General features: G+C 39.4%; 4 protein-coding genes and 1 non-coding gene across 8 annotated transcripts in view; 3 read left to right on the top strand and 2 right to left on the bottom strand.

Annotated features, from left to right (window-relative positions):
- coro7 (coronin 7) overlaps nt 1–6,687 on the bottom strand; it is a 100,528-nt gene extending 93,841 nt beyond the window's left edge. The window contains exons 1-6 of the mRNA XM_067476759.1: nt 6,303–6,687; nt 4,585–4,681; nt 4,192–4,272; nt 3,880–3,950; nt 3,073–3,259; nt 1,995–2,071 (exon numbers count right to left, since the gene is read on the bottom strand). Coding sequence (XP_067332860.1) covers nt 1,995–2,071; nt 3,073–3,259; nt 3,880–3,950; nt 4,192–4,272; nt 4,585–4,681; nt 6,303–6,362 — 573 coding nt within the window. The 5' untranslated portion in view covers nt 6,363–6,687. The remainder of the gene's footprint in view (nt 1–1,994; nt 2,072–3,072; nt 3,260–3,879; nt 3,951–4,191; nt 4,273–4,584; nt 4,682–6,302) is intronic.
- Nucleotides 6,688–6,717: 30 nt separating this feature from the next.
- dnaja3a (DnaJ heat shock protein family (Hsp40) member A3a) lies at nt 6,718–11,852 on the top strand. Its single transcript, XM_067476769.1, is given in 12 exon segments — nt 6,718–6,783; nt 6,786–7,002; nt 8,166–8,278; nt 8,368–8,451; nt 8,601–8,807; nt 8,971–9,123; nt 9,205–9,352; nt 9,696–9,760; nt 9,958–10,086; nt 10,229–10,344; nt 10,521–10,618; nt 10,873–11,852. Coding segments are annotated over 12 exon segments (1,377 nt in total). The 5' UTR covers nt 6,718–6,756; the 3' UTR covers nt 10,893–11,852.
- A 514-nt stretch (nt 11,853–12,366) lies between these two features.
- On the bottom strand, nt 12,367–17,347 carry hmox2b (heme oxygenase 2b). Of its 4 annotated transcripts, none has more exons than XM_067476767.1 (7): nt 17,168–17,256; nt 16,522–16,673; nt 15,915–16,007; nt 15,688–15,805; nt 15,057–15,548; nt 14,611–14,734; nt 12,367–14,512 (listed from the first exon to the last, which is right to left on the bottom strand). In XM_067476767.1, exons 3-7 carry the CDS (start codon nt 15,980–15,982, stop codon nt 14,385–14,387), a joined length of 930 nt encoding a protein of 309 aa, XP_067332868.1. In that variant the 5' UTR covers nt 15,983–16,007; nt 16,522–16,673; nt 17,168–17,256; the 3' UTR covers nt 12,367–14,384. The 4 variants fall into 4 exon arrangements, with proteins under 4 accessions (XP_067332868.1, XP_067332867.1, XP_067332866.1 ...); XM_067476766.1 differs by having other exon boundaries at nt 17,157–17,244; XM_067476765.1 differs by lacking the exon at nt 16,522–16,673 and having other exon boundaries at nt 17,157–17,347.
- Nucleotides 17,348–20,629: 3,282 nt separating this feature from the next.
- On the top strand, nt 20,630–26,229 carry LOC137100442 (tubulin epsilon and delta complex protein 2). Its single transcript, XM_067478277.1, has 9 exons — nt 20,630–21,147; nt 22,165–22,223; nt 22,601–23,192; nt 23,401–23,454; nt 23,539–23,617; nt 23,842–23,986; nt 24,354–24,449; nt 25,202–25,395; nt 25,562–26,229. Exons 1-9 carry the CDS (start codon nt 21,044–21,046, stop codon nt 25,709–25,711), a joined length of 1,473 nt encoding a protein of 490 aa, XP_067334378.1. The 5' UTR covers nt 20,630–21,043; the 3' UTR covers nt 25,712–26,229.
- On the top strand, nt 21,603–21,676 carry trnat-agu (transfer RNA threonine (anticodon AGU)). The gene has a single exon. It is a non-coding gene; the product is annotated as a tRNA-Thr (tRNA).
- Nucleotides 26,230–27,000: the final 771 nt, after the last annotated feature.

Here is a 27,000-nt window from a genome sequence, read left to right as displayed (position 1 = left end):
CTGCAGGATGCTTTAATCGATTATTTTACTCATGCTTCACACCCTGAGAAATATGGCATGGAGTTCAGTAAGAAGTAACTTTCAAAATTCAAGGTAGACTGTGGACAATAAATCCAGCGACACCTCCTAAAAAGCATATCAACCTGTCCCATCCATCAGTCAGATAAACACAAGCTGTTGTCCATCTCTGCTCATACTACTTGTGGATTTCCTTCCCCTAATCTGAATGCTCCCTCCAAGTATTTGATGAGTATACATTTCTCTGAGTCCAAATGAGGCCTGTCATGATGCTCTTGCTCTTTGGGGTGGTGGTCTCTCATTCATCTTCCCCCACCTCAGCCCTGTGCCTCAATGTTTACCCTATGGGAGGGCTTGGGGGATTGGACCCACATGTTGGCGAGCCCTATTTGCTTTAATAAGCTGGATTTGAGAGATTGAACGGAGCCTGTTGGGATAAATGACACCAGAGCCTTACAGGGCAAGAGCCTTGAAGGCCCCCAGCTCTGATGTTGGCTCACATTTCTCCCCCCTCCCCCTTCTTTATTTTAACTTCTTTTAAGCTGCACTGGGGCTGATGTTAGCTTTGGTAAGGATGATTATCCTGTCAAGGTGAATGTCATGATTTGGACACAGCTTATGAAGGGCGGAGTAATTTGTTTCTTGTCAGGCAAAAGACAAACAAAGGGGGTTGGACTGACAATCATATCTGTTAATTACACACATGTCGTAGATTCTGATGTCAAAGTTAATTCAATTTTCAGCACGAGTTAATTCATCATGCATTGTCTATGCAAGGGGCCTCTGACTCATTTTGGCATCAGCCTATGGATGGAGATAAACTCTGAAAAAAATAAGCTCTATTACCATCCACTGAGTATAGCTCTTCCTATAGACCAAATTTATACTTAAAACAACTCCACCTTCTCTCTTTTTTGCACCTACGCATAAAAACCTTAACACCTCCATCTTTATCCTCCTACAAAAAATATTAACAACATAATGGAAAGTCCTCCAAGCGCTGATTATTTCCTGATGACACAGAGGAGAATGGGGCAATATAGACGCATAAAAACCCACCCTGTACAGCACATAACTACTGTACATGTCAAAAGAATTATGGTCGGCAGTTTGCAATTAGACCTAAACTTGCACTAGAGGACATGAGGTCTCAAAGGGGCATTTTGCAGTAAGAAGTAGTGTTTTTTTTTTGGGGGGGGGGGGGGGGGGGGGGGTGTGTAGCAGATGTATTTTCCCTTCACATGCAGGATTGGGTCTTTAATTATAAAATTACTACAATTTCCAATCTAATAGGGAAAAACTCCACAAGCCCGTTATAAATGGCAATCAAGATTTCTTTAGATGCTTTGTCATCGCCATTATCGTACTAAAACGAAGCGACTATTACATTATTCACGTCATAGGGCTTTCCAAGTGCATTTTTTTCCACTTTAGAACTGCTCACTAATTTGTAATCCAATGGGTGATGTGATTCCCGACCTTTTTATACAAGCATGAACCCCTGTTGACATTTCGATGAAAAAACGCCTATAAAGTTGACTAAAAAAGAAGGTGGGGGTGCCTTCAACTACAGTCAACACCCATAAATAGAGCGGTAAAAGTATTGCACACCCAAGTTCATGGGAAATAGTTTTTAAGTTATTTCAAAATACCTGGAGCTGGACCAGGGGGGAAATGCGTTACATTTCTAAAACAATTTATTATTTTATATAAATCAACATATTACAAACAGAAATGCCAATGATATAAATCCCACATTAACAGATGAGCTGTGTCTAATGTGAGGCAAATGCCACTGAATATGAGCCACTGGCTACATCTAGTGGTCATAGAAAGCAACTACAAAAATCACACCACAATCGTTACAAGTATAAAGTTGTTAGAGGGCTTACACAGAATTTTTGCTTTGTCAACCTAAAGCCTAGGCCATGCAGGTAATTAAACTATACATTATGTACAGTGCACATTGTCCTTACCTTGCAGGAGGAAGCCAGCAGTGAGCCGTCCTGCTTCCAGCTCAAACTCTGCAGCTGGTCACTGTGCTGCTCCAGAACTGCAGACACACACATTATCATTAAGAGAGGCATAAATGGAATTAATGTTCATGTCAGAGAGAGAGAAAATAAAAATAAAGCTTAAAGGGTTTAGGATAAGAAATGGAACACAAATAACGAGCACAAAATGATAACAGACAAGATGAAAAAAAAATACACACCAATGGGGTTATTGCAGGAAAAAGAGAGAAGAAAGGATGCAACAAATCTACCACACATAAATCATTAGTATGCAATGAGTCCTTAAGGTTTGAGCAGATGACAGACTTTATGACCATGACAGGTGTTAGGTTGCAGTGGCATAAGTGAACACGGCACAGCTTGTATGAATCAGTCTTATCATGACACCAAACAGATGAATGAAGATGAGAGGTGTACGTGTTAGGACAGGTAAACAAAAACTGTTCATTGACATGAACTTAATCTGCAAAGGAAAAGAACAAGACCCAAACACACTCGCATTCAAATATCGATTTATATCGCTCGTTAACCACACATGAATGAGGGTGATGAGAAAGTGCGTTTTGGAAGGGGGGGGGTGTACAGCTCATGAAAAGCTGAATCAGCAGTGAGCAGCAGCAGCCAGGCTAGCTGTCATGGAATGGGTCAGGGTGTAGTGTTTGTGTGTCAGGAGGGAGGTGAGGCCAGAGGATAGTGACCATATCCTGAGGCCAGTCCAGTAAGACTGGGACCAGGACTGCAAATCAAAATATTACCTCTGCTGCTCCGGCACTTAGACAGAGCCACAGGGCTGTAAAATGTAGGCAGGGTCAGTCAGACAGTCCCCAACGAAAAAAGGAAACCAACCATTTCACTCCACTCCAAATCCAATTACTGTTACACATAGAATCAACGTAGGTGAACACAAAACTTGAACAGTAACTGACAAAGACTGAAATGACAGGATGTGCAACGGACACTTTGACAAAGAACATTTTCTTGTGACTTGTGGTGTCATTTTAACAGTGCACACAGTGATATGAGCAGCTCATGTTGATACCTGCTAATGGCGCATCCTGGCGGCTGGTGTCCCAAATGGTAGGAGACTTAGAGGTGCTAACAGCGAGCAAGCCAGAGGAGGTGGGGTGGAAGTGCACCAGCTCCAGTTTGCCCTGACCCGGAGACAAGGTCAGCTCTGGACTACTGGGCTGCTCTTCCTCTGGATCACACAAACGCCACAGCTTCACCTGTACACTCCGAGATAAATGAACTAATATATAACTATAAAACTGTAGCATAATGACATTTTCCCTTCCACTTTGATGGACATTGTTTAGTATGCCCAGACAGGTAACAGTGTTGTATCCCACCCTTAGATGAGAAGATAAACACAAATCATCTCAAATGCTGTCTAATTTGACCCAAATTTAACTTACTCTGCATTGATAAGCTGGCAAAACCATATGTTCTGCTAGCAAAAAAAAAAAAAGAGACCACACTGCTCTGCAGATGCTGGACACTGCAGACCACTCCAGTGTGAATATAGCAATAGTTTTGTGTTTCCACAGTTATCTGTTATAAACCAAAGTGCTGAGTATAAAGATGCAGAACCACACTCAGCAGATTTCAGTAAACCAGGGCCCCTATGGCTCAGGATATTGTGCTGAGGAGGTGAAGTCTTCAGTGTGAATACCAAAAAACAAGCAGGTTCATTTCACATTTAAAGCCCTGCCAGGAACAACAAAACCTGACAGGGGGGAAAGTGGACTTTGGTGTAAGTATACTACAACAAAACAAATTGTGACTAATATCAAGAAAACAAGAACCAAATAAAAGAGGGAAGGGAAGATGGCATTGAAGAGCTCACCGTTTCATCTGCAGAGCATGTTGCCAGGAGACTCTCATCAAAAGGAGAAAAGTCCACATCAGTCACTAGATCTGGCAGAGAAGAGGGAAAACAAATGGAAAATAAAAATTACATCTGGATCACAGCTGTCTGGTATAATTTCATTTCTAAGTAAAAGGCATTTTCATTTCCCAGGGTTTTTTTTTTTATATAAGAGACATTTGTGTTCTTGAGGGCTGCAGTGACTGCATTTCTGCAGAGGAAATGAGACATGGAAGAGACAAAAAAAAGGGCTTTAGTGAACTAATGTGCTGACATCAATATGACAAATACCAGAGTGGCAGGAAATCTGGGTGACTGTCCATTGGCCATCTGGACCAGGTGTGACTGATGACAGGCCCAGCATACCTCCACCTGTAAACACAGGAAAAAATGTCAGTGTCATCCATTATACTTTAATGATGATGTGCTACGAGCTTTAATAGCGACAAAAAACAAATTTCCCCCAAACTCACTGTGGAGGTTTTGGAGGTCAATAATAAAACCCTCTGACTAAATCAATCTATATTTAAAAGTAAAAAGTACTATAGGGGGATCAGTGGGCAAAACTTTTCAGCTTCATTTTAAGTTGACTCCTCTACATTCTAAACTAATTAAATTGTAGACAGGCTGTAGACAGGGGATTCTGTGTGCATGAAGCACACGACCGACCACATATAGCCTTACCAGCCTGCTCAGTATTAAAGGCCACAAGCTTGGAGTTTGCCTTGATGTGGTTCCCTTGGCAAGAAAAGGAACCAGCCCGGACATTGTTGATCCATCCCTGGATTTAAAGAGCACAAGAAAGCAAACATAGTGAATAAAAATGTCAATTCAAGTGATTCCTCAAGCAACAGTCTAGTAAAGATTGAAAAGTGACCACAAACCCAAGTTATCACTTGACATGTCCACACCAACTAGTTACACTGAGGCACAGCACAACAAAGCTCGCCTGTTTCAACAGCACACACAACTAACTTGCTGTCAAACTAGAATTAAAGAAAGAAATAAACAGGAAGGATCTAGCTGAGAACACACAGAGATAAGTGCCCCTGAATGAGCAAGTATTGAGGAAGCAGAAAGGCGCCTTGCCTTGCACAGCAGAGAACTCTTAAAACCTCTTTCATAACATTAAAAAGGCAAGAGCAGCAAGAGGACAGAGTTTCTACACAACACGCTCCAACAGCCATTGCTGCGCTTATCCTCAGAAAAGGGTTAAAGAGCAAGAATGAAATATTTGGTCCACAGAGGGCACTTAACAACTGAGACAGTTTGGTTAGGAAAGATGTACTGGCACAAACACACTTCAAAGCAACCTTAAAACATGTGCATCCATTTTAAATGGATAACAGATTTTGCATGTGCCTGCAACTGGTCCACTGTGTCAAAATCTTCTTTAGTGTCCTGCGCTACAGTGCCTTTGTGCAGAGCATGCGTGTATGGATAACATTAGGGTTAATCAGCTCAATACAATTGTTAATTTGGATGAACATGTTCTGGTGTGTTTTTCTTCAGGCCTAAAATTAAAAAGGGACCTGGTCCCAAAGACTGTATTCAGGGGGACTATAACAGGTCACCTTATTGCCAGCCAAATGAGAAATGACTGAATTAATTCCCAGACTACCCTCTGCTCCATGTAAGAACACAAGCTGTTCCAGATCATCTGAGGAGGAACCCTTCCACTAATCTTTCCTTGCTTGTCTCTCAGTCCCTATGAGACGACAGTCTACTGACAAATGGCCTAGTTTAATAGTGACAGCAGCAAAGCATCACCTGCTGTAAGATTGTGCTGTGTGCAGTTCATGCCAGGGATTTCATTGCCTCAGTAAAAACAAGGTTGGGATTACATAATGCACCCTAGCAAGGAGATGCGCAAGCGCTGCAACTTAAAACAATTAGGGTCACAGGAGGATAAAAATGTCAAATTTGTATGCAATACACTGCAGTCCAGTCCAGACAAGCCGCTGCACAGTTACCACTAAAGAGAGGCTTCATTATTACTTGTCTCATTTGCCATTTAAATATTTAACTCTCCTTTTGGCTTACTTGGAGAATCTATGCAGGTACAACTAGCTCAAAGTGTGCAACCGCAAACTGCACAACCCAACCGATTCCTGCGGAGCTAAGAGAAATCTGTGTTAGCTGTGATAGCATTAGGAGTAGCGTCACTGCAACATCCGACGTAAGCTAACAGCTCTTGCAACCACATGGCATCTACCTTAGATTTCGCTTGTTTAGTGTGTGTATTCTTAAATTCGTGCCCTTTTCTCTATACTCTGCAGCCGACCATATGCAGGAAGTTGAACATCCCTTGCAGGCAGGCGTTCCCCAAAACACCCCTTAAGTAGTACAGGTAATGTTAGCGAGAAAAACCGGTTCCACCGAGAAGCTCCTGGGCTACTCACATCTTTCTTGGCAATTTTCGGAGCCGTGTTTTTGTATTTGGAGGTCTTAAAGCGATTCATTCTGCCCTCTCAGATTGACGTTCGTGCCTTCCGGGTGTCTCTGTCGAGCTGCTTGGTACTCGGCAGAGGGATCCTGATTCAGATGACAGGCACAGGTTCTCCGCGCGGTGTCTGTTCGCTTTGCTGAACAGGACACTCCGATTGGCCGGCGTTTTATTTTTGACGCGTACTAGAACGTCCCGCACCCTCACGTGCTACCCCGGATATCACAACATGTACACCGTCTTTTAAGTCTTCACTTCAAATGCTCGTGTGCACTGTTGAGCTGCCGATATGCTGATGCTTAATTATAAACAAGAACAGTAAGATTTTAAACAAATTTACTTATCGCGAGACAACATCATCTTGACTCAAACATCTTTGTGCTCTCGGTGACGCCCACTTAGTTCTAAGCATGCGCAGAATGAGCAGAGCTGTGGCTACAGTGAAGTAATGATGGCGTCCTCGGCTGCCCGTGGTTCCTCACGTTGGATTACTGTCATCGTGTCGTCTGTACATCGCCGGGTTGCCGGTGCCGTCGTCTGCACTGGCCATGGAGGAGTCCGAAGTATTTTTACACTGGGTGGGGGAAATTTGTGGCGTGGAGGGAGCATAATGTGCGGCGGAGCAGGCAAAGCGGTGACATTGAGAGGGCTGTCAGGTGAGTTGTGTATTAGCCATATGGTATTGGCCTATGCTATGCTAGGCTACATTTGTTTTCATATCTGGTTTGCTCATTTGAGGCAAGGTAAAACAACTACATAAACTTAACTTAGGGCGGCTCAAATGTGCATTTAAGATAAGACCATCTCAAATAATCGAAAATGTCGCTAGATATACTAGATATAAAACGTTGGTATGATGCGTTGCTTTGTATTCTGTGACCCGTTGAACTGCAACCTGAGTAAGATTTCATATTTGTCCTACTTTTGTCCTCAACCAACCAACTTTTAGCCAACCAAGTCTGAGTTTCAAACTGTGTTTTGCTGTCACGTACCTTTTTATTTTTGGTATTAGTAGGAAAAGCACCTCAACCAAACCAAGGAGAAACCACATAAACTAATAAACAAATACAAACTACTGAAATGCAGCTAAAAAACAAGACGTTCTGTGGAGCACTTGACTGTGATCAGTCTCTGGTTGAAAGTGCTCCTCTGTACAGCCAGCATGCAGCGGAGGGATTAAGAGGAGTCTGGACAACGTTCTCCTCTCAGCCACAATATGCAGAGGGCCCAGCTTCTCCCCTAGTACAGAACCAGCCCTCCTTATTAGTTTGTCCAGTCTGTTACTGTCTGCCACCTTCATATTGCTGCCCCAGCAAAGTACAGGATAGAAGATGGCACTAGCTACCACAGACTTAACATTCGTAGCATATTGCTGCAGATGTTGAAGGACGTTCTTCTTAGAAAATACAGCCTGCTCTGTGTTTTCCTGTAGATTGATGCAGCATTTACTGACCAGTCCACTTGAACCCCCCCCCCATATAGAGAGAGAATTGACAAGAGTCCCGGACTTCCTGAAGTCCACCACCAGTTTTTTTTGTTTTACTGACGTTGAGCTGGAGATGACTGGTCTCACACCAATTAACAAAACAAAAGTAAACAATTCCTACAACTGTAGAGTCATCAAAAAACTTCTGAAGGTGACAGGAGTAGTCTCAGGTAAACAGGGTGAAGAAAAATGGAGCAAGAGCTGTCTATGCACATATACACCTATGGCAAATAATGTACTCTACTACATGTGATATCTTATGCAAAGGTGAACAACAACTCTGATCAGTTGTTCTAAATGATATTTACTTATACATTCCTCCTGTTTTGACAGGTCTCAAGTCTTTTCACACAAGTGCTCCCGCTGGCAGCAAGCAGGATTTTTACCAGATTCTTGGGATACCTCGCACAGCAACTCAGAAAGAGATCAAGAAAGCATACTATCAGGTCTGTCAGGTCCTTCCTAAAACAAAGTTTGCATTGACCCTAATTGAGCAGTCTTTACGGTACTTGACCTTTTGTCTTTTGTCCCTCAGATGGCCAAGAAGTACCACCCTGACACCAACAAAGATGACCCTCAAGCCAAGGAAAAATTTGCTCAGCTGGCTGAAGCTTATGAGGTTTGATCGCTTCTTTGTTCGATGTTTCATACTGCTTGTTACCCTCATGTGTTTGCTTTGAAACCCATGAGTAGCCTACTTAGGGAATTTGAAAAGTGTCAATCGAATGATAAATTACCTTGTTAAATGTTGTAATCTGTTTCTTTCAGGTCCTGAGTGATGAAGTGAAGAGGAAGCAGTATGACACGTATGGCTCAGCAGGCTTTGATGCTGGTCAGGTCAGAGGAGGGCAGCACTACTGGACTGGACAGACCAGCAATGTGGACCCAGAGGAGCTCTTCCGCAAGATCTTTGGGGAATTCTCAGGAGGCCGCGGTTTTGGAGATTTCAATGCCATATTTGATCAACCACAGGAGGTTAGTAGGACACTGTAAAGTTTTAGTGAAAGTAAAGCCAAGGGGGAGCTTTGATTTTTGCTGTTGACATAATATTCTGATTTTTGTTCAGCGCATATTTAATGTTATTAACACACATCTCTCTCTCTCTCTCTCTCTCTCTCTCTCTCGGTTTCTGGCACAGCACATCATGGAGTTGACTTTCAATCAGGCAGCAAAGGGAGTGAACAAAGAGATTTCGGTTAACATAGAGGCAGCGTGCCAGCGCTGTGATGGTAAGGGACATGAACCTGGCACCAAGGTCCAGCACTGCCACTACTGCAATGGCTCTGGCATGGTAAGGCCTCTAACACGCTGCCCATCTTCCTTGTGTGTGTGTGTGTTTTATTACTAACACATGTATTATCTGCATTTGTAGGAGACAGTAAATACAGGCCCATTTGTTATGCGCTCCACATGCCGTCGCTGTGGTGGCAAAGGCACGGTCATTTCCACCCCCTGTCAAACCTGCCGTGGGATGGGACAGACCAAGCAGAGGAAGACTGTGATGGTTCCTGTGCCTGCAGGTTAATCACACTTCTATTTGAGCCAGATAGCATATTGTTAATACATTATGGATATTTTTTTCTGCGCGCATGATTAATGCATATTAGAATCAGTTAAATGGTTTGGGCGTTGAGTGTTGTTAAATCTGTGCATTTAGGGTTTTTCAAATCAGAATGGTCACAGGGAAAGTAAAAGTACAACTTATACTAAAAGTTACAGAACATCATATAAAATGATCATGCCACTGTCTAAAATTCGATCTAGAAGTACTGAGGGTTCCATTCTGAAAAAATTCTAAATTTATACACTTTACCTAAGCTAGATTGTGCATACCATTTGATTGTGGTTTGTTTTTGTTTTAAGGAGTGGAGGATGGTCAAACAGTCAGAATGCCAGTTGGAAAGAAGGAGATTTTCATCACTTTCCGGGTGGGTATCTAAAAATGTTAGTGTGTTACTGATCTCACAGCAATTCTCTGGTTAAAATAAAATATAAGGCCGGTTCCAATCAGAGTTGCTGTGTTTACAAGTAAGAGACATTGAGCTGTCTGAGCTCTCTGACTTCAAATTAACACAGATGCTGATGTTGATCAGATAGTCAATCTGTGATGTGGTTTTGTGTCCAGGTGCAAAAAAGTCCAGTGTTCAGGAGAGAGGGTGCAGACATACACTCTGACCTGTATGTCTCTGTTGCACAAGCTACCTTGGGCGGCACATCGAGGGCACAAGGCCTTTATGAAACACTTAACTTAACAGTAAGTAGACACTTCCATTCTCAGGTTAACAAGCTCAAAGGGAAACAAAAAATAGACAAACAGAATATGAAGAAAGATCCAGATAGATTAATAACCGATTTTTAAAAAATTTTTTTTTGTGTGTGTGTGTGTGTGTACTCAGATTCCTGCAGGCATCCAGCCTGACCAGAAGATCCGACTGACAGGGAAGGGAATTGCCCGTGTCAGTGGCTACGGCTTTGGAGATCATTATGTCCATGTCAAAATAAAAGTACCCAAGTAAGACTTCACCAGTATACATGTGACTAGTTCATCAGCATGAGAGTTACTTATTTTATGGCTGCATACAAAGACTTCAAGTCTAAAAGATACTGAATTTGAGCTTAGTGTCAAGGGTGAAAAAGAATTCTATATACATGACTTGTTTAGATGACAAAAGTTGATTTTCCATGCAGAACACTGACAGACAGACAGAGGTCTTTGCTAATGAGCTACGCTGAGGAAGAGACAGATGTGGAGGGGACGGTGAATGGCGTCACTGCCACCACTGCAGGTAAAAGGAAAAACTCCCACTACCCTTGTTTTCACCTCTTATCTCGCATAACATCTATTTACTGTTAACTACATAGGTGTGTGGCTTTAATATGCTCACTGGTTGATGCATCCCTGTGTTTAGCTAGATGATTGTGCAGTCTTGTGTAAATGTCTTTCCTGCATCTTATATGCAACTGTTCTTTGTTTTATTTCAATTCAGCATGAGTCCTTTTTCTAAAACCATTTTGTTTTGTTTTTCCCCTCTGTTTCAAGGTAAAAGATCCTGGAACTGAGGAATTCTGTCAGCAGGTCAGTGGGCAGAGAGGATGACGATGTGAAGCAAAAAAAAAAGAGACAGAGGTTTGAGGAACAATTGCTGTTGGGTCAGGCCTACAATGGTTCTAGATGGGTTGGTATGGACCTACCCACCATGCCCTGCAGTGAATAAAGAGGACTATATGCTCTGCTCTTCTGCCAAGATGGATCCGCACACAAGAGGAAGTTCCAGTGCAAAACTCGCCTCGCTGTTTTGTCCATTGAGTCCATTATGACAGCAAGACTTTTCACTTGTCACACCAGTCTGTGCATCTTGGATTTCTGTTAATTGTCTGTGTTGATGCTGCTAACAGAATGAACATGCACAGAAATAAATTATATTGATAAAGACTACAAATGCAGTCAAAAGTTTTATTCAGTAATGGGGAGTAAATGACCCTTGTGCTATTAATTGTTTTTGGTCTGTATGCTTTGGTTATATTTTCATCAATCCTTGAAAATCTCTTACAATTGTCAGCACTCTGTCCTTACAGGTGGAACACTGTCAGTCTAAATGTTTACCTTTAAGTTTGGGCAGACGTGTCAGTGGATGGTCAGCATCCTCTCTCAAATGGAGGATTAAACTGAGAAGTTTAGGCTGAACTGTAAACACTGATCACTGATCTGTTTCTTTTAATGCTTTTACATTATGAGAGAGTAATAACATTGGAGTTCTGACTGATTATATTAGTTCTTACACAGTTGTAAATCACAAATGTTATACATAAAATGATACACTGTACAGCTGTAGTAAAACTCTGATCTGGGAAAAGCCTTTTTTTTTATAAATGACTAAACAAATATTACAGAGGTCTCTGCATGTTAAAAAAAAAGCCTCACCCTTCTGAACACACAGGTAGGATTGCATTAAGATGTGCAGATGTGTCCAATAAACCTCCCTGCATTTTTAGTTTTGAATAAATATCTCACTTGCAAAATGTATCTTGTTTTTTTGTTGCAGTTTTTACACTAAAACTGGAATTCAATTTTTTTTTTATACACGTATATATTAATACAAAGCTGACATTTTTAATTCTGTTATTTCTGTACACTTTATGCTCATATTAGTAATGCTAACACAGTGGTGCTAACCTCATTACTGTTTACCACGTTAGCATGCTAACTTCAGATTTATCAGCTATCTTAACACAAAGTAGACTATATGTGATAGTGATGGGTGCTGAGCTTCTCTGTATTTTGCTGTGGTAAAAAGTATTGCACAAGCTGAAATTTCGGGCTGACAATGGTGAAGAGGAAAAATCTTCGTTTGCCAAATGAAGTTATAACTAATCCCTTTAGGAATATGAATGCATGCACCATAGACCATTTTCAAGAGTCCCTCTACCAGAAGGTAAATGTCAAAGAGCTAGTAAGGTATGCAATACATTTAATTTATAAATAAATGTTTGCGATTAGAAACACCAGTCCAAATAAATAAGCTTTACTTCAGCATCAGTGGGAACACAAGGCTTTTATTTGTTTAATTGCAGAGCACAACATACTCCTGGTTTCTGTTTTCAGGACAATAAGAGTATTTAGTTACTAATAAAGCTTTGTCCAGTTTAATACAAGAGTGGAATAAAGGCAAGGGCTAATGAAAATGCAAGCAAATTCCAAATCAACATGAATCGGCCAAGCGTTCCATTTGAATCACTGTTTCATTAATAAAAACTACCGGGACTCCTGAGATTCAAGCAAGAATCTGTGTAATATGTTCAAAAATACATTAATACAAGCATTATGACACATCACATCAATTAAATTAACTGAAACAAGGACACCACTAAGTATATCAGTTATACCCTGTGTTAGTCATCCATATACAACTCTATTGCCATCTGACTGCAAGGTGAACCTGAGAATTCCGAATACAAACACATCATCCCTTAGCATGTCTGTCATCGGAGAGCTGCACTACAGCTGTTGTCCTGAATGAGTTTTGGTCATAAAGGAATACTGCACATTTGTATACAATAGACGTCGTGCAATTCACATAGCACAGGAACCTGATTGAAAGGCTGTTAGCAGCAGGTTTCCTTTGGTACTCTGTGTCTAACAAATCCAAGCAAACGAAAACCAACCAACAAATGTCTTGGAAAGATAAAGTTAGAAAGTTAAAATGTATTTACTTCTTTAGCAGGAATTTTATTCTTAAACTGGAAACAGAGCAATTACACTGCTTACAGTACACACAGCACTAAATCTTACTCCTTATATGTTAAAAAGGTGTTAAACACTTCTAAGGAAAAAAAATTAACAATCAGTGTGAGCAACATACAGTATGGATAATGAGAAGAGTGCTGCATACTGATAAATCTATTACAAGTAGATACATTGACAAGAGCAAAGCTTCTGGACCCACCTAGTAGTTCATAATAAACCAAAACACATACTTAGCCTTCATGTAAATTAACTATTATTATCCAATTTCCTGTTGAAACTATTTTATTATACCTTTATTAACACTCCTGTCCTAATATAGGCTCCCGTGCCAGGTATAAGTTAATGAAAGAGTTGTTAATCTTTGATATTTAAGCAATGCAGCCAGGCAGCAGGCAGTTTTTTTTTAAGAATACAAGATGCCATATCACAGAGAAATAAAAGCATGGCATCTGAAGATGCACCAGCTGAGATTCAAATATGCAGTGCATGTGATATGCAAGTATGTGATATATATTTTTTAATCATACACATCAAAAAGTAGACGTGCTACTCTTTTTTTTTTCAGGGGGGTTGATTCCTATCACCTGTCTCACAATACATAGGCACAAATGTTCTAGATACATTTCAAGACAAGTATGAATCATAAAATGTGCTACCAAAATTTTCAAAGACTATAACACTTTGTTTGTATATTATGTTTGGAACTGCAATCACTTTGTAGACATACAAACAATACTGAATTCATTCATCTTTCTCGTCAAATTAAGACGATTCCATGCAAAACCCAAAGGCCTCATTAAATATCTAAACAGCAGTCTGCACAGAAATGAAACCTGTTTTTCTATTCATACATGACCTATGCATAGTAGGTTTTCATATGATTTAGCTTACTATAAATAAATAAATGTATACATTTTGATAATACATTTATCATTATCAAATAATGTGTTGCTGCCTATGTCTGCCCGCCAACATCTGTGAAATTAAGTAAAAATGTTCACAACAAATTATTTATTTATTTTTTTTACACTGCATACGCTCAAAATTAGAAAGCAGTACCCAGGTCTCAAATACACACCAGAACACAAAATAGAGGGATAGAACTAAGGAGGTAGAATAATAGAGCAAACTGGAGGAGAAATAAGTATCAAAAGGTTCATTTATTAATAAATGTCTAATATTAAATAGGCTTGGACCTATTATGAAATAGTGTACAGCTTGTGACAATTTCTACTCTCTTGACTGTCCTTACTTCAGTGTTTCTCTTCCATCTCTCTCTCAGCAGCAGTGACAGGCTGAAGGGTAAATCACATCAGATACCATGCAGCCAGTCCAGCCAGAGCAGCAAACCAAGTTGCAAAAAGGACCTGTCCTGTTGGGTGTCGGAGTACAGCCATGGCGAGCTGACAGACGTATGCTGTTCCGCCTGATGCTGCTAAAAGCACAAAAGACAAAAAATTTCAGGTTCCTCACAATATTCCCTCCTACAATAACTGTAATGCCACAGCATCCACAAACAGTATAAAAGCATACCCGTTTTTGCAGCATAATAGGGACACTTGCTGATATCTCCACCCATCGCTCCATGGACAGGCATGCCAGCATCTAAAACATCCTCCTGGATGGTTTTACCAATCTCTTCCAGTTCCTCAAACACCTGACAACAAACGCAAACATTATGAAAAATAAGTGAGTGCAAATTCAATTCTAAAAACACAAAAAGACAACAAGTGTCTTCTCTTTTGCACAGTATCTTTGCAGTTATTTGAACCGAGCCACTGATTGTTTTTCTGGCCTTATCTAAAAATGTTCACAGTGAAGTTTTAACGACAACACATTTACCTATCGTACAAAGTTCCCTTTTAAATACTTTACCATTACCACAAGGGAACAAATCATCCATTTGTGTTCCCAAACAAACCTTCTATTTCATCTTTTTTTACCGTCTTCAGCCTGCTTTTATTTTCACTGCTTCTCACCTCCATGTTGAACTGAAATGCCTTAACAGCCTCATTCACCAGCCTCTTCTTTGTTTCGATGTCAAGTTCCAGCTCATTCATCCTACTGCGGTACAGCTGTTTGAATGTTTTGGCACTATGAATCGCGTCAAACTGATAGAACTCCAAGCCCTCTCCTGTGGGAGGAAGCTTCAAGGCTCTCTGCGCTACTTTCTTTAGCACCTGGCCACCAGAAAGGTCCCCCATGTACCGGGTGTAGGCATGGGCCACCAACAACACTGGGTCCTCCTGCCCAACTTGGTGAATACGGTCCACATAGCATTGGGTGGCCTGGGAGCAGCTGATCTGGCTTTGCCATTCGGGGCCATAAAAGTACTTAAGGTCACGGGCCAGAGCTTCGTGGCGGTGCAACTCTGCAGGAAAATAAAGAGGGGCAAAGTGGGGGTGGTCCTTGTTCCTTTCAATTTCCTCCTCCATAGCTGTGTAAGTGTAGTAAAGTGCCACAGCACCAAGCTGTGAAATTAATAGGAAAAGAAAAAGTTAATCTTTGTATTGTATCCATTTTCCTTTACATCTTTTTACCCACATCCTGAGCCACCCTGTTTGTCTGATAACATTAAATTGTGACATTATTTTGTAACAACTTCTTGACCTTAAACAGCTCTTTACGAATGCGACCCCTGAGGAAATCTTTCACAAACTGGGTGTTCTCGGCCTTTTCATGAACCTCCTTGGTCCCTGCTGCCAGCATCTCAGACAGATCCTCAGGACTGGAGAGAGAAAAGAGAGCACGAGCAGTTAAGTACCTTGACATGATTGTTTTTAAATCTTATAGCACATCATCCACTGAAAAATCATATTGCATCAAAAGCAATTTACCCAAGGGTTTCCTCTTTCTCATCATACACCAGCCCTGCTCCATTGGACACATTTGATGTTGTCTCCATCTTCTCTGTTATCAGTTGTGTGTTGCTGCAGGGCAATTTGTTCACCATAAAAAAAAGAAAATCCATAAAATATATTTGCATTGTATTCACAATAAAATAATATGACATCAGGAATACTCTAGCTTTACCACACTTCACATATCCAAATTTTGAAAACGTTATAATGCATAATTAAGTATATTGATACAATTTTGATCAATGTATATACAATCCTACGATTTTTTTGATGGTATATTGTAATATAACTTTGTTTCCTTTGGCTACAGCTCTCTGAAACTTTCACCAGAACCATTATTGAGTTTTCTGGAACTTACACAAAAAAGCCACATAACATAGTGAAATCGTTGTATGTTGCCCTTTAGGCCGTACTTTTCAAACTCTTATAATTAACAATTTTACTATTTCTTTCTTTTTAATCACAATTATCACAAACCCTACAATCTTAGCAAAATCCCCTACTTAAGGTTAGACAAACAAACACTCTTCACATTTAAGCTACAGACAAGCAGCTACTATTGAGTCACTGTACGAACCCTTACCCAAAGAAGCAGTGGCGGTCTAATGAGGAACAGTGGGAAATGTTATCACCCCACTCCTATTCACTATAGCTGTTGTCTCAGAGGATGGTGGTTTAAGAAATTATGGCTTCTGCCCGTTGATGCAGCAGCTTAAAGCCTCGACCTCATTTAATCTGAAAGGAAGATAAGGCAATGTTGGAGTGAAACCGATAGAGTGGGGACGGGGGTGGCTTGGGTTACATACGCAAGGCTGCTTTATACAGAATCCACGCATGAACACAAGGAACAGAGCCGAACAAAACAAAACGCAACTCGATGCGCAGCGCAGGCCTTCTGGCGTTTGCGAGGGGTTTCAAATAATAACTCGTTCTGTTAAATGACACTAGCTCGCGTTGTATGAGACATTTTTCAGTGATTGAATTCGCTTCAGCTTCACGGTATGACCTAACAAACGCCTCCCTTACAACATCAAAGGCTTAAGTCCTTTAACTTGATATGACACAGCTAACTTTAGCTAGCGTTAGCTAGCTTTTCAACAAGCTAACAACTGGATTTTTTTTTTTAGCAATAATAAGTAAGCCTAACGTTTATTCACATATCAAATCCTCCTTAAAACTTCTGACCATGGCATTGTATCGATATTACACGCAACAAACCTTAAACGCACCACTGTGTACGACTTCGTTGAACTACAAATCAGGCTGGATGACGTGACCAAACTATAGGCTCCGCCCCTACCCGGCTGCTCACAGTCACGTGCTTTCTCTACAGAAAGTGCTGAAGACGTAAAATCACCGCACAAAAGTTTTGTCTGTAAAGTAGCACATGGCATTCACAAGGGGAATTTGACAACGTATTTTGTTATTCTATATGTCCTAGTTCATAAAAGCATGCATGGTTTTAAAATTATAAAATAAACACGAAACATGAACCTGAACAGATCTCAAACTTTACAAGAACCAAGAAGTGCAATGTTGCTATGGCAACAGAAATTGCATACTACAAAATATACCTACAAAAGTCAGACAGGCTGTCGAGACGCAAATGCTCCATCTTGTTGTTAGCCCAGCTTGATCTCCTTTATACATCCATGGATCCATCGACTGAAGGTGTCCTTAAGTATTTCACTTAGATACAACTAGCGATAGCTTACTATAACAAACATACTCCAAATAAAAGACATATATTGAATTTTTTACTTTATAGGTACACTATTCTATTGTATTATATTTGATGCAACATATTTGAAGGATCAACGTATCACTTAAGGAAAACTACTCACTGCGCAAAACTACATTATTAGAAGTGTTATATTTTTAATAGATATTTTATTTGTCTATGTTTTGATTGTAAAGTTTTCAAATTAAAAGTGAGTACCGTCAGATGATATGGAGTAAAAAGCATTATATTTCCCCCTGAAATATAATGTATTAGTACAATGCAGCATACAATTAAAATGCTAATAAAAAGTACTATGCAGAACTACTGTGGTCCACTACGGATCCATCAGAAGAAAGACTTAAGATGTTGGCATAAGGTTTTTATCTGTCCCATTTTTGTCATTCAAAATTCACATGGTAACGCCAATTGTGTTTGTTAACTGGTAAAAGTGCATGAGGGTGAAGTTCCATCTTACTCTTATATATCACACATCACAATCATGTCAAACACAAATAATCACTAAGACAAAGTACCATTCCCAGAAGCTAGAGGAGAATAGCCACAAGATGGCATTCCCACCAAGCAATTACTGTTTGGCAGATTTCATTTTTATATTTTAGTTATAAAAGTAATATAAAACAAAAACGTAAATCTAACCTTTCTTAAGCTATAATTTATAGCATGCATCTTTTCAAGTTGGGTTTTATACTAAACATACACAAATTATGTAAGTGTTAAATGATACTGGTACAGCATCAACTGAGCTGAGAACAATCAAATTGCTAATTGTCAAATCAAAGAAATTTAAAAAATGAAAAGGAAATTAAAGTTATGAGATTTAGGGATGTAAAAGTGGGTCAGGGCTGGGGGAAGGCACAGTGACTTGTAATGGATAGTACATGAGCTTCACAGAGTGTACCATGAACCACACTCACAGACTGTACTGTAATTACAATGAGTGCTTTCAGATTAGCGTATGCTTGTTTAGCCCCATCGCAGAGGTAACCAAAGTCTTAACTTTTTGTGCACAGTTGACTCAACATCTTCATCTGTCCCTATGGACAAACCAAATGAGTTTTGTGCATATTATCTTGTTTACAACATGCTGCTGGTTTATTCTGCCAATTACACATCATAGTTTAATAATGATTTTGAAAGTGTTTTGTGTACACATGATTCATGCATGCTGTTCATGAATTATGTACGAGCTGGTTGTTTGTGTTGCTGAGCAGACTTGTCCACAAGTGTGTGTTTAAATAAATACGTGTATAGTTTTTGTGTTTAAATGATTGTGTGTTGTGTTGAAGAAGATACAGCGGGGCAAATGATTTGATCATGCCACACAGCAACAAGAACCTGATGCTTTTGATCCCATCATAGAGAAGAAGTAATGATGAAGATTTGTCTGATGATTTGTATCATCAACAGCACATAAGCCTGAAAGGAAAACAAACCAGACCAAAGATTTTCTTTTTTTTTGGTTATATGTTCGTTTGTCTGTTAGTGTGTGCATGTGTGTTAATTGGTTAAAATGACTTGTTATTTTAAATTTTGAGATGAAGGTTATGAGCACATGTAATGCCTGTTCAGTAATGGGAGTAAACATACCTTCTACTGAAAAGATCCTTTTTTATGGAATATAGCAATGTAACACCACAACACTGTATATAAATATCACTTTATCACAAATCACAATTTTGCCTCATTGGGCTTTACACTATAATCATTCATTAGACCCTCACATTTGATAAGGAAAAAATGCCCCGAAAGGGACCCTTGCTGTAAAAGCACAGCATAACAGATATTGTTTATGTAAAAGGAATTTAATTCAGATGCAGTACTCTGGTTAATTAAAAATACAATACTTGATCTGCAGAGATATCAACTTACTTTAGTTGAAATTGGGTGTCATTGTCCCTACTGGTGAGTTTACAAATCACATATAACAGTTTTGACTGTACACAGACAAAAATACCACTAAGCTACAGTGAGGAAAATCATATGTCTGTAATATGCCCTCTGTACATAAACAGATTTGTCTCAGAGGCCTGTTGGATAATTTGCTGTAATATAATTCTGCATATCAACAACAAATTAGCCAGTTATTAAGTATTCATATCCTGTGTGTGTTCACTCCCCTCTGCATTTTTTAATAACTTCCTTCAAGCATGAGGCAGCCATTTGTTGTGAATGGGCTACTAGGGAAACTAATCATTACTGTTCTACTCGTGTCAATTTAAACTCTAAAACTAATTGATTTGTAAAAAACATCATTGTAGTTACTCATAAATATTCCATGGCTGACAAGGAGAAGGAACAAGAAAATCATATATTATCTGCCTCTTACTCAAAACATAAAAGCACAATAAAGACAGACGGTCTTTCTGTTTCGCTCTCCTTATAACAACAATTATTTACTTACAAGTCAAAATATGAAAAGCTCTAATTCCATCTATGTAAATTACTAGTCAAAACAGCTTTTAGTTGTCAGCTTCATAGTTTTTATTCTTTTTCTGTATCTTTTTTGATCTGAAATTTTTTTAAAGCCCCTTTAGGTATTTCTAGGGAGTTCCATTGTCTAACACTACACAAAGAAATACACATCTCTTTTATAGTCGTCAGTGGAAATTGGTGCCTAATATTAAATTTATATAGGTGGTTCTCATTACAAAATTTTATGACGGTTATTAAAATAATAATAAGTGCTCTTCAGAGTAATAATTTGGAACTGGCAAACTAATCTATTGTGGCACATTTATGAGACAAGTGTGTGGGCAGGCCTTGATTTATAAAGGATGCAAGCAGATTTAGATTAACTCTTTTATTCCTCATATTTTCCCCTGGTGGCAAGGTTTTCACACTTGCATAAAATCAGTACAAATTAGCCTTTTGTTTTTGAGGGCGTATTGCACGAATTATGGTACCAAAATGATAAGTGCCACATTGGGCCTGGCATCAAGACACTTCTCGCGAGATATGAATGCTATTGGGAAGTCGAGCTGCAAAGTTTTTCTCTGTGTTGAACTAACTTAGTGTAATTTAAAAAAACAAACAAGACGTTTATTTGCACGTTATGTTAGTCACACAGGTTAGATGGGTGTCATGCTAATGTTTACGATCTTGAAATAAGAATGGGGATATGTGACTTTGTTATTTTTGATTTGGCGGCATTAGCACGAACGAGCAACCGGTAGTGCTAAATTGTTTTTAACCGTTGTCAAGATGTCAGCCAAAGAAGTATCTCACGTGTTAATGTTGTGCCATTTTAGTGAACCTATGCTAACCACAATTCAGTGTTTACACCGATAGTTCAACATTGCTTCGTAGCGTTACGCGTTGTCTAGGCTGAACAGTGAGTGTATCGAGACATTCAGCCACCAACATGTCATTACTCTCCATAGTTGAGCGAACCATCAAGCTTTACAAAGCGGAACAAGCCAAGATTAATGACAGCATTCAGCTCTACAGGGATATACTACAGAGCTTGTAAGTAACGTTACGGTACATCTGATTATTAACGCTAGCAAGTCCTGCTGTTGTAACAGAGCTTTTAAATTAGTTATCATGTATCTTAGTTTACGCAAATGTAGTCATTTGAAGTTAAGTACAGAATACATTTAAAATAATTAGTAGCTAGAGTCAACGTTATTTAGCGTTGTATGTTGTTAATTAACGTTAACCTATGACGCTAGTTATATGCATGAATAAAGTTATCGGCAACGCTAATAGCGCTTAGCTTCATAGCGTTTGGTGATGCTATTTCGACCCAGTTAAGTTGTTTTAGCCCCAGTTTATGCAAAGGCAAACGTGTCTTAAAATCATGCAACCAAGTAAGGGAGCGAAAAAGTTATTATACAGCTGCATATGTTGCCCATGTGAAATAATGCGAACATCGTTGATTCTTTGTATAAGTTGAACTCTTGTGACGATGGCCATCACCCGGCGCTGTGGCTTAGTTGGTTAAAGCGCCTGTCTAGTAAACAGGAGATCCTGGGTTCGAATCCCAGCAGTGCCTTTTACAGCGCCAAGTATGTTTCCCTTTGTCTGTGGTGACTGCACTAATGCTGTACTTACTCTAAGGAGTAATCTTTACCCAATACATTTTTTAAATACAGTTTATGCGTTGCATTTACAGAAAATGAAGTGAAGGTCCTTTCAAAAATGTAAAATAATTTCAAAATATCCTATTACTTAATGTTAATTAGATAAATAATCAAATAATCCAATTCATAATCAGAAATAAGTGTCACTGTTACATAGTTACTGTATATCTACCAGAGATAACTTTTGTCAGCTCTATAATTGTTTAGATGTTGTGGTTATATAGAAGATTTGTATCAACTAAACTATAGTTACTTATGACTTTTATAATTGGGCTCAAAGGGGTGTATGTATCTATAGTGTCAAAATCTAACTCTTACCCAATATTAACAAAATGGCAGCTTTTATACATATTTGCGACTTGCTTGTTAATGAAATTCACATGGGTTTGTTTCCCAACAGATCAGCACAATCCAAGACTGGCTCTGAGAGACCAGAATGTGCAGATAATACCGCTAGAGGTAATTTTTAAAAAAGTATTTCTTTTGTCTTGTTGAAGAAAATTAGCCTCAATGGTGTATTTAAATGTTCACATTGTCACTCTGTATGAAGAAAGAAAATCTCTGTAACAATTTTATTACATGTTATAAAATTCAGTTTAGCATTTTTGGATAGTAAAGAATGATAGATAACAGCAGCTGTGTCACTTTAATGCCTCTCAAGTCCTACTTAATTATTACGTTTTTGAATGTTGTAAATGAGCTGTGTGTAATCTTAACTGACTACATGTTAGTGCTCCATGTTTTATTTATTTTGTAAAATGACAATGTTTCTGGTTAAGGTACAAAGCTGAGGTAGAAAAAATAACTCAACCATGTTTGAATGCCATTATCTTTAGACACAGATACCTCACCACTGGAGAAGGAAGAAATAGAATTGCTCGAACAAGCACTGGAAAAAGCCCTTCGTGTCCGCACTGGTTTGAGAGTTTCTGTAAAAGACCCCAACAAAGACAAACAGCATGGATTTCGAAAGGAACCAGGTGCTACAAGTGGCTCATCCAAAGATGTAACACTGTCATCTGCACTGCCTAAAGGGAGACAAACAACCATCCGTTCCAGCTCTAAATCAACCCACCTTGACCAAAAATGGCATAAATCAGGATCCTCAACACTAGGGTCAGGAAAGTCAGCAAACTACAATCTAGGAAAGTCCAAAACCACAGACTATAGAATAATAATCCAGAACTATCCTGTCTCATCAGCTGGTTTTGTGCAGCACCAGGCAGCTAAGAAATTGGCTGACTTGGCTTCTGGTACTTTTGATCACATCCTAACATTGGACTCCCAACGCACAACTATAAGAGACACTGTTTTGAATGGCAGCGACTTGGGCAAAGTTACGTCTGTGTCCATTCCTTCTACAAACAAAACGGTGCCTTTTTCACACAAATATAAGTCTGGCACTCACAGTGTGCTTCAACACAGTGGGTATGTTTTTCTACAACTAGTTTGAATATTTTTAATTTTTTTGCAACTATAATTTTATCTTAAATGCATTTATACATTATCTGCTCCTTTTTATTGTTTATTCTAATTATTTTTACTTTAAACATGGAGTTAATATCAGGACATGGATGTGTGTGTGCTGGCAATTATTTGGAATTTTTATTATTTTTTTCACCTTTGTTTTGAACAGGACATCATCTGAGCAGAAAGTCAAATGGAAATCTCTTAGGACCAAGCAAAACAGGTTGACAGAATCAGTCCTTTGTAAGACTATTACACTGAATTTCATGTTTCTAGCACTAAGTTTCCTCCTCTTTATTACCCTCAGGTTGTGGGAAAAAATTATTGCCCTTCAAAGGAACCCTGTGCCTGGGAGGAGTTACTTTATGGAGAGGATGAGAGCTATGGTATCCTTCCTTTTTCTAGTGAATTACATCAGAAGGGGACTCAGAAGCATGTTTTCCATGCTTTGGAATGCTGAATAATACATTAGAATTTAACAGCTTATGAGAAGACCCAGCTAATAGGAAATTGTCAGAGCAAATCTATAGTTTTAAATATATAGTTTTATTCATTCAAACATTCTTAGTATTCAGTGTGCCGGCCATGACCTGTCTTTCTAACTGTCTAGTTCCCCGAGGATTGGCCGTGTGGTAGTCCAGACCACGTCAGGCTTCTGGTCAACAGGCTGATTCACCAAGGGCATGACCTCACCCAGCACTGCCAGACAAAGGAGCTGCTGGCCAAACACAACCCTGACGTGGCCACAGAACTGGGTAAAAACCTAAATATAATACCCACAGACAAACAAATTAGGAGTAGAAGGATGAGGACAGATAAAGTAGATTGATGACACAAGCATGTGGGTGAGAAGATGGTAATTTGGGAAGAAGCTACACAGGGAGTTGGCAGGAAGGGTCTCTGTGAAGCTACAGAAATGGATAATAGAGTGCTGGGCCTTTACTTCACCTGTGATGCTCAAGACCCTGGACTAAACATGTGAGATTTATGTGGAATTGTAGCAGTGTTTGTAGGCATGAGAATAATTAACATATTGCAGTTCAACTGAATAACTTCTCATGCCTTTGGAGTAATGTTGCAACATTGTAATTTTAATTTATTTGATTATGTACTTCTCTATAGGTGGAAGGTTAAGTGACTATGATTCCCACCTGACACTAGAAAGATTGCAGATGACAGTAGCTGAGATCCACAGTTTTGCAGACAAAGTGAAACAAGGTATGAATCCAGCTTCCCTTTGACACACACAGTACATGTCAGCCTGACTTTATGTTTGTGCTGGTGTGTATGAGCAGAGAAATAAAAAAACTGTGTGTCACATTGTTGCAGGACATTGGTGATGTCATGAACCTGTGTTCTTGACATAATTAAATTATTCCTACATTATCTAACATGGTATAATTTCGATTAGCTTCAACAATAATATTTTCCATTCACAAATGACCATATCACCTACACGGAGGGAGATTTCATTTTACAGTTATAGCTCCAATGCAGAAGAAGTATGTTGCTAAAGTGACTGTGAGAAAGAAAATTGCAGTAATTTCTAATTTCCTGTTTAGCTCACACACCTCCCTCTGGTGTTGTGACCATGTGCATCTAATCTAGGATCTCACTTCCAAGATTCAGAAAGTGTTTTATTTTAGAGTGTTATCATTTCCACAGAGGGATTTATTGTTTGTTGAATTAAAAGAGGTTGGAATGAATGTATCGTGCTAATGAGGCAATGCAGCCTCTCCATTTTGGTGTGTGGAAAATGAAAACAGCCTTAGTAAAACCGCAGTGCCAATTCAGTAGTTTCCTTTCCCTCAATAGACCCCCGACTCTGTTAGGCTGGCGTTTTTAAGTTATCTATCCTGATGTGGCTGGACCCGGGCTTAGCCCTTTAAGGCTGAGGCAGCAGAGCAGAAAAACATTTAGGGTTCGGTTGCTCCCCCTCACACTCTTAAAATAACCACCTTTTCCTTCAGAGTGGGAAGCATGGGATCGATGGAGGCCAGATGGAGGCTGTCTTTGCCCCAGTGGGGCAAGTGGTGCGTGGGGAGATGCAATGATAGCATCTCTGCCCATAACTATAAACTACACAACAGAGGCAGAGCTCCTTAAGTTGGAGAATCTGAGAATGCGAGTGGCACTGCTACAGCAAGAGATTTACCTTGAGCAGGTAACAGTTGTCTTTTTTATCCCCTTAATAAATTATGAATACATAAGCCACTTAATCATTCTGTTTAATTTGACTGTGTTCTCCTGAGTAGTACTAAATACGCACTAAGAAATACAGTAGCTGTTTTTATTTTGTTTTTGTTTTTTTGTTTTCTTCTATTTTATAGGCTCTGTTGGATACTCTATTTCCCCAACTCTTTCTTATACTGCCTGGACCCGGATGTCCCAAACCCAGTCTCCTGAGAGACATGTACTCCCTGCTGGGTGAAGGAGGGGAGTGCTTTCCTGCTATAGTACTGGACTCTGAACCCGACTAAAGACTGTAGAATGTAAAGTATTAGAATTAGTTACCAGTTTATGAGGCTACTGCAATGCCAAGAAGAATCATAACACTCTGATACTGTCAGTAACACTATAATACTAATGCTTACAATTGTAAGGTTAATTGCTGGACTAAATTAAACATGTGTTTCTAATAAAGTGGTAATTTAATACATTTGTTGTCGAATCAATAATTTAGGTGAAAAACCGTTGTTGGCTCTATTTAGTGTTTGATGCCATATATTACTTTGACTGTCAGGTTGAAAAAATAAGATTTTGAGTTAATCATGTTTCTGTAATGTTTCTTGCTGTGAAGTGCTGTACTCACAATTTTGTCATCATGCTGAGAAAATCGTGTATTTCCAAATGGTCAACTTTTTATACGCTTTTCTTTTTTTGTTTTTTAAATTGTTAATCTAGTTTAAGATACAAGAGAATATGTTTAACATATAAAGGAATACGTAACAGTTGAGTTTAAATAAAAACCTAAATCACCAAATTTGGAAAGTTGTGGTTTTATTTGCAAAGCAACATTGCAGCACAGACAGTAGGTGGCACTCAACTCACAGATAAGTGACCACAGAGAACACTAACCAGTGGCTAATGTCACAGTCTGAGTCAATCAAGTTGGCAGCTGGACTAAGGCAATTACCTAGAATTATCAAGAAAAAGAGTATTTTTATAAAATGCTAACAAGTAATCATTGCATTGGTCACATAAGCTAAGCAATGATTTCAGATTCATTCTCCATGCTTTCCAGCTTGTTCCTACTATCTGGCAAATCTGAATTAAAATTAACTCGGGGGGGGGGGTTAATATGTTGCCTTTGTGAGCTGATAGAATTTCCAATTTTGATTTAGCTCTACGCAAAAACACAGAAGTCTGGAGATGCCTAAAACGCTTTTCCCACAGATGACGTGTGGATGGCACGGGCTGTGCCAAAGTGAGCGACAGGTGGCGCTGGGTTCACACAGCAGGACGTGGGTGTTTGAGCCGTGCAGCACCAAAGCTCAAGTACACACAAACACAGAGACATGCACCCCCAAAGCCGGCTGAGTCACATAGACAATGGGCTTGTGGCCCTGGCTCTCTGCATGCTGCAAGCTGGAAATGGCATGTTCCCCTGAGGAGAGGAATAAAAAGTAGCTTATAAAAAGGGGACGACTGTGTCAGCCTCAGATTTTTTTGTTACCTGTGTCCAAAACAGCAGAAGCACAATAACTGGAACAACTACTTTTTGCTTAAATGAGCAAAACATGATGATTACAAAGTCTCCTTTTCAACA

The sequence above is a fragment of the Channa argus genome, chromosome 15 (genome assembly GCF_033026475.1).
Source record: "Channa argus isolate prfri chromosome 15, Channa argus male v1.0, whole genome shotgun sequence".
Lineage (NCBI taxonomy): Eukaryota > Metazoa > Chordata > Actinopteri > Anabantiformes > Channidae > Channa > Channa argus.
The sequence above is the reverse complement of the archived record's forward strand: the minus strand, read 5'-3'. Positions and strand labels throughout refer to the sequence as shown.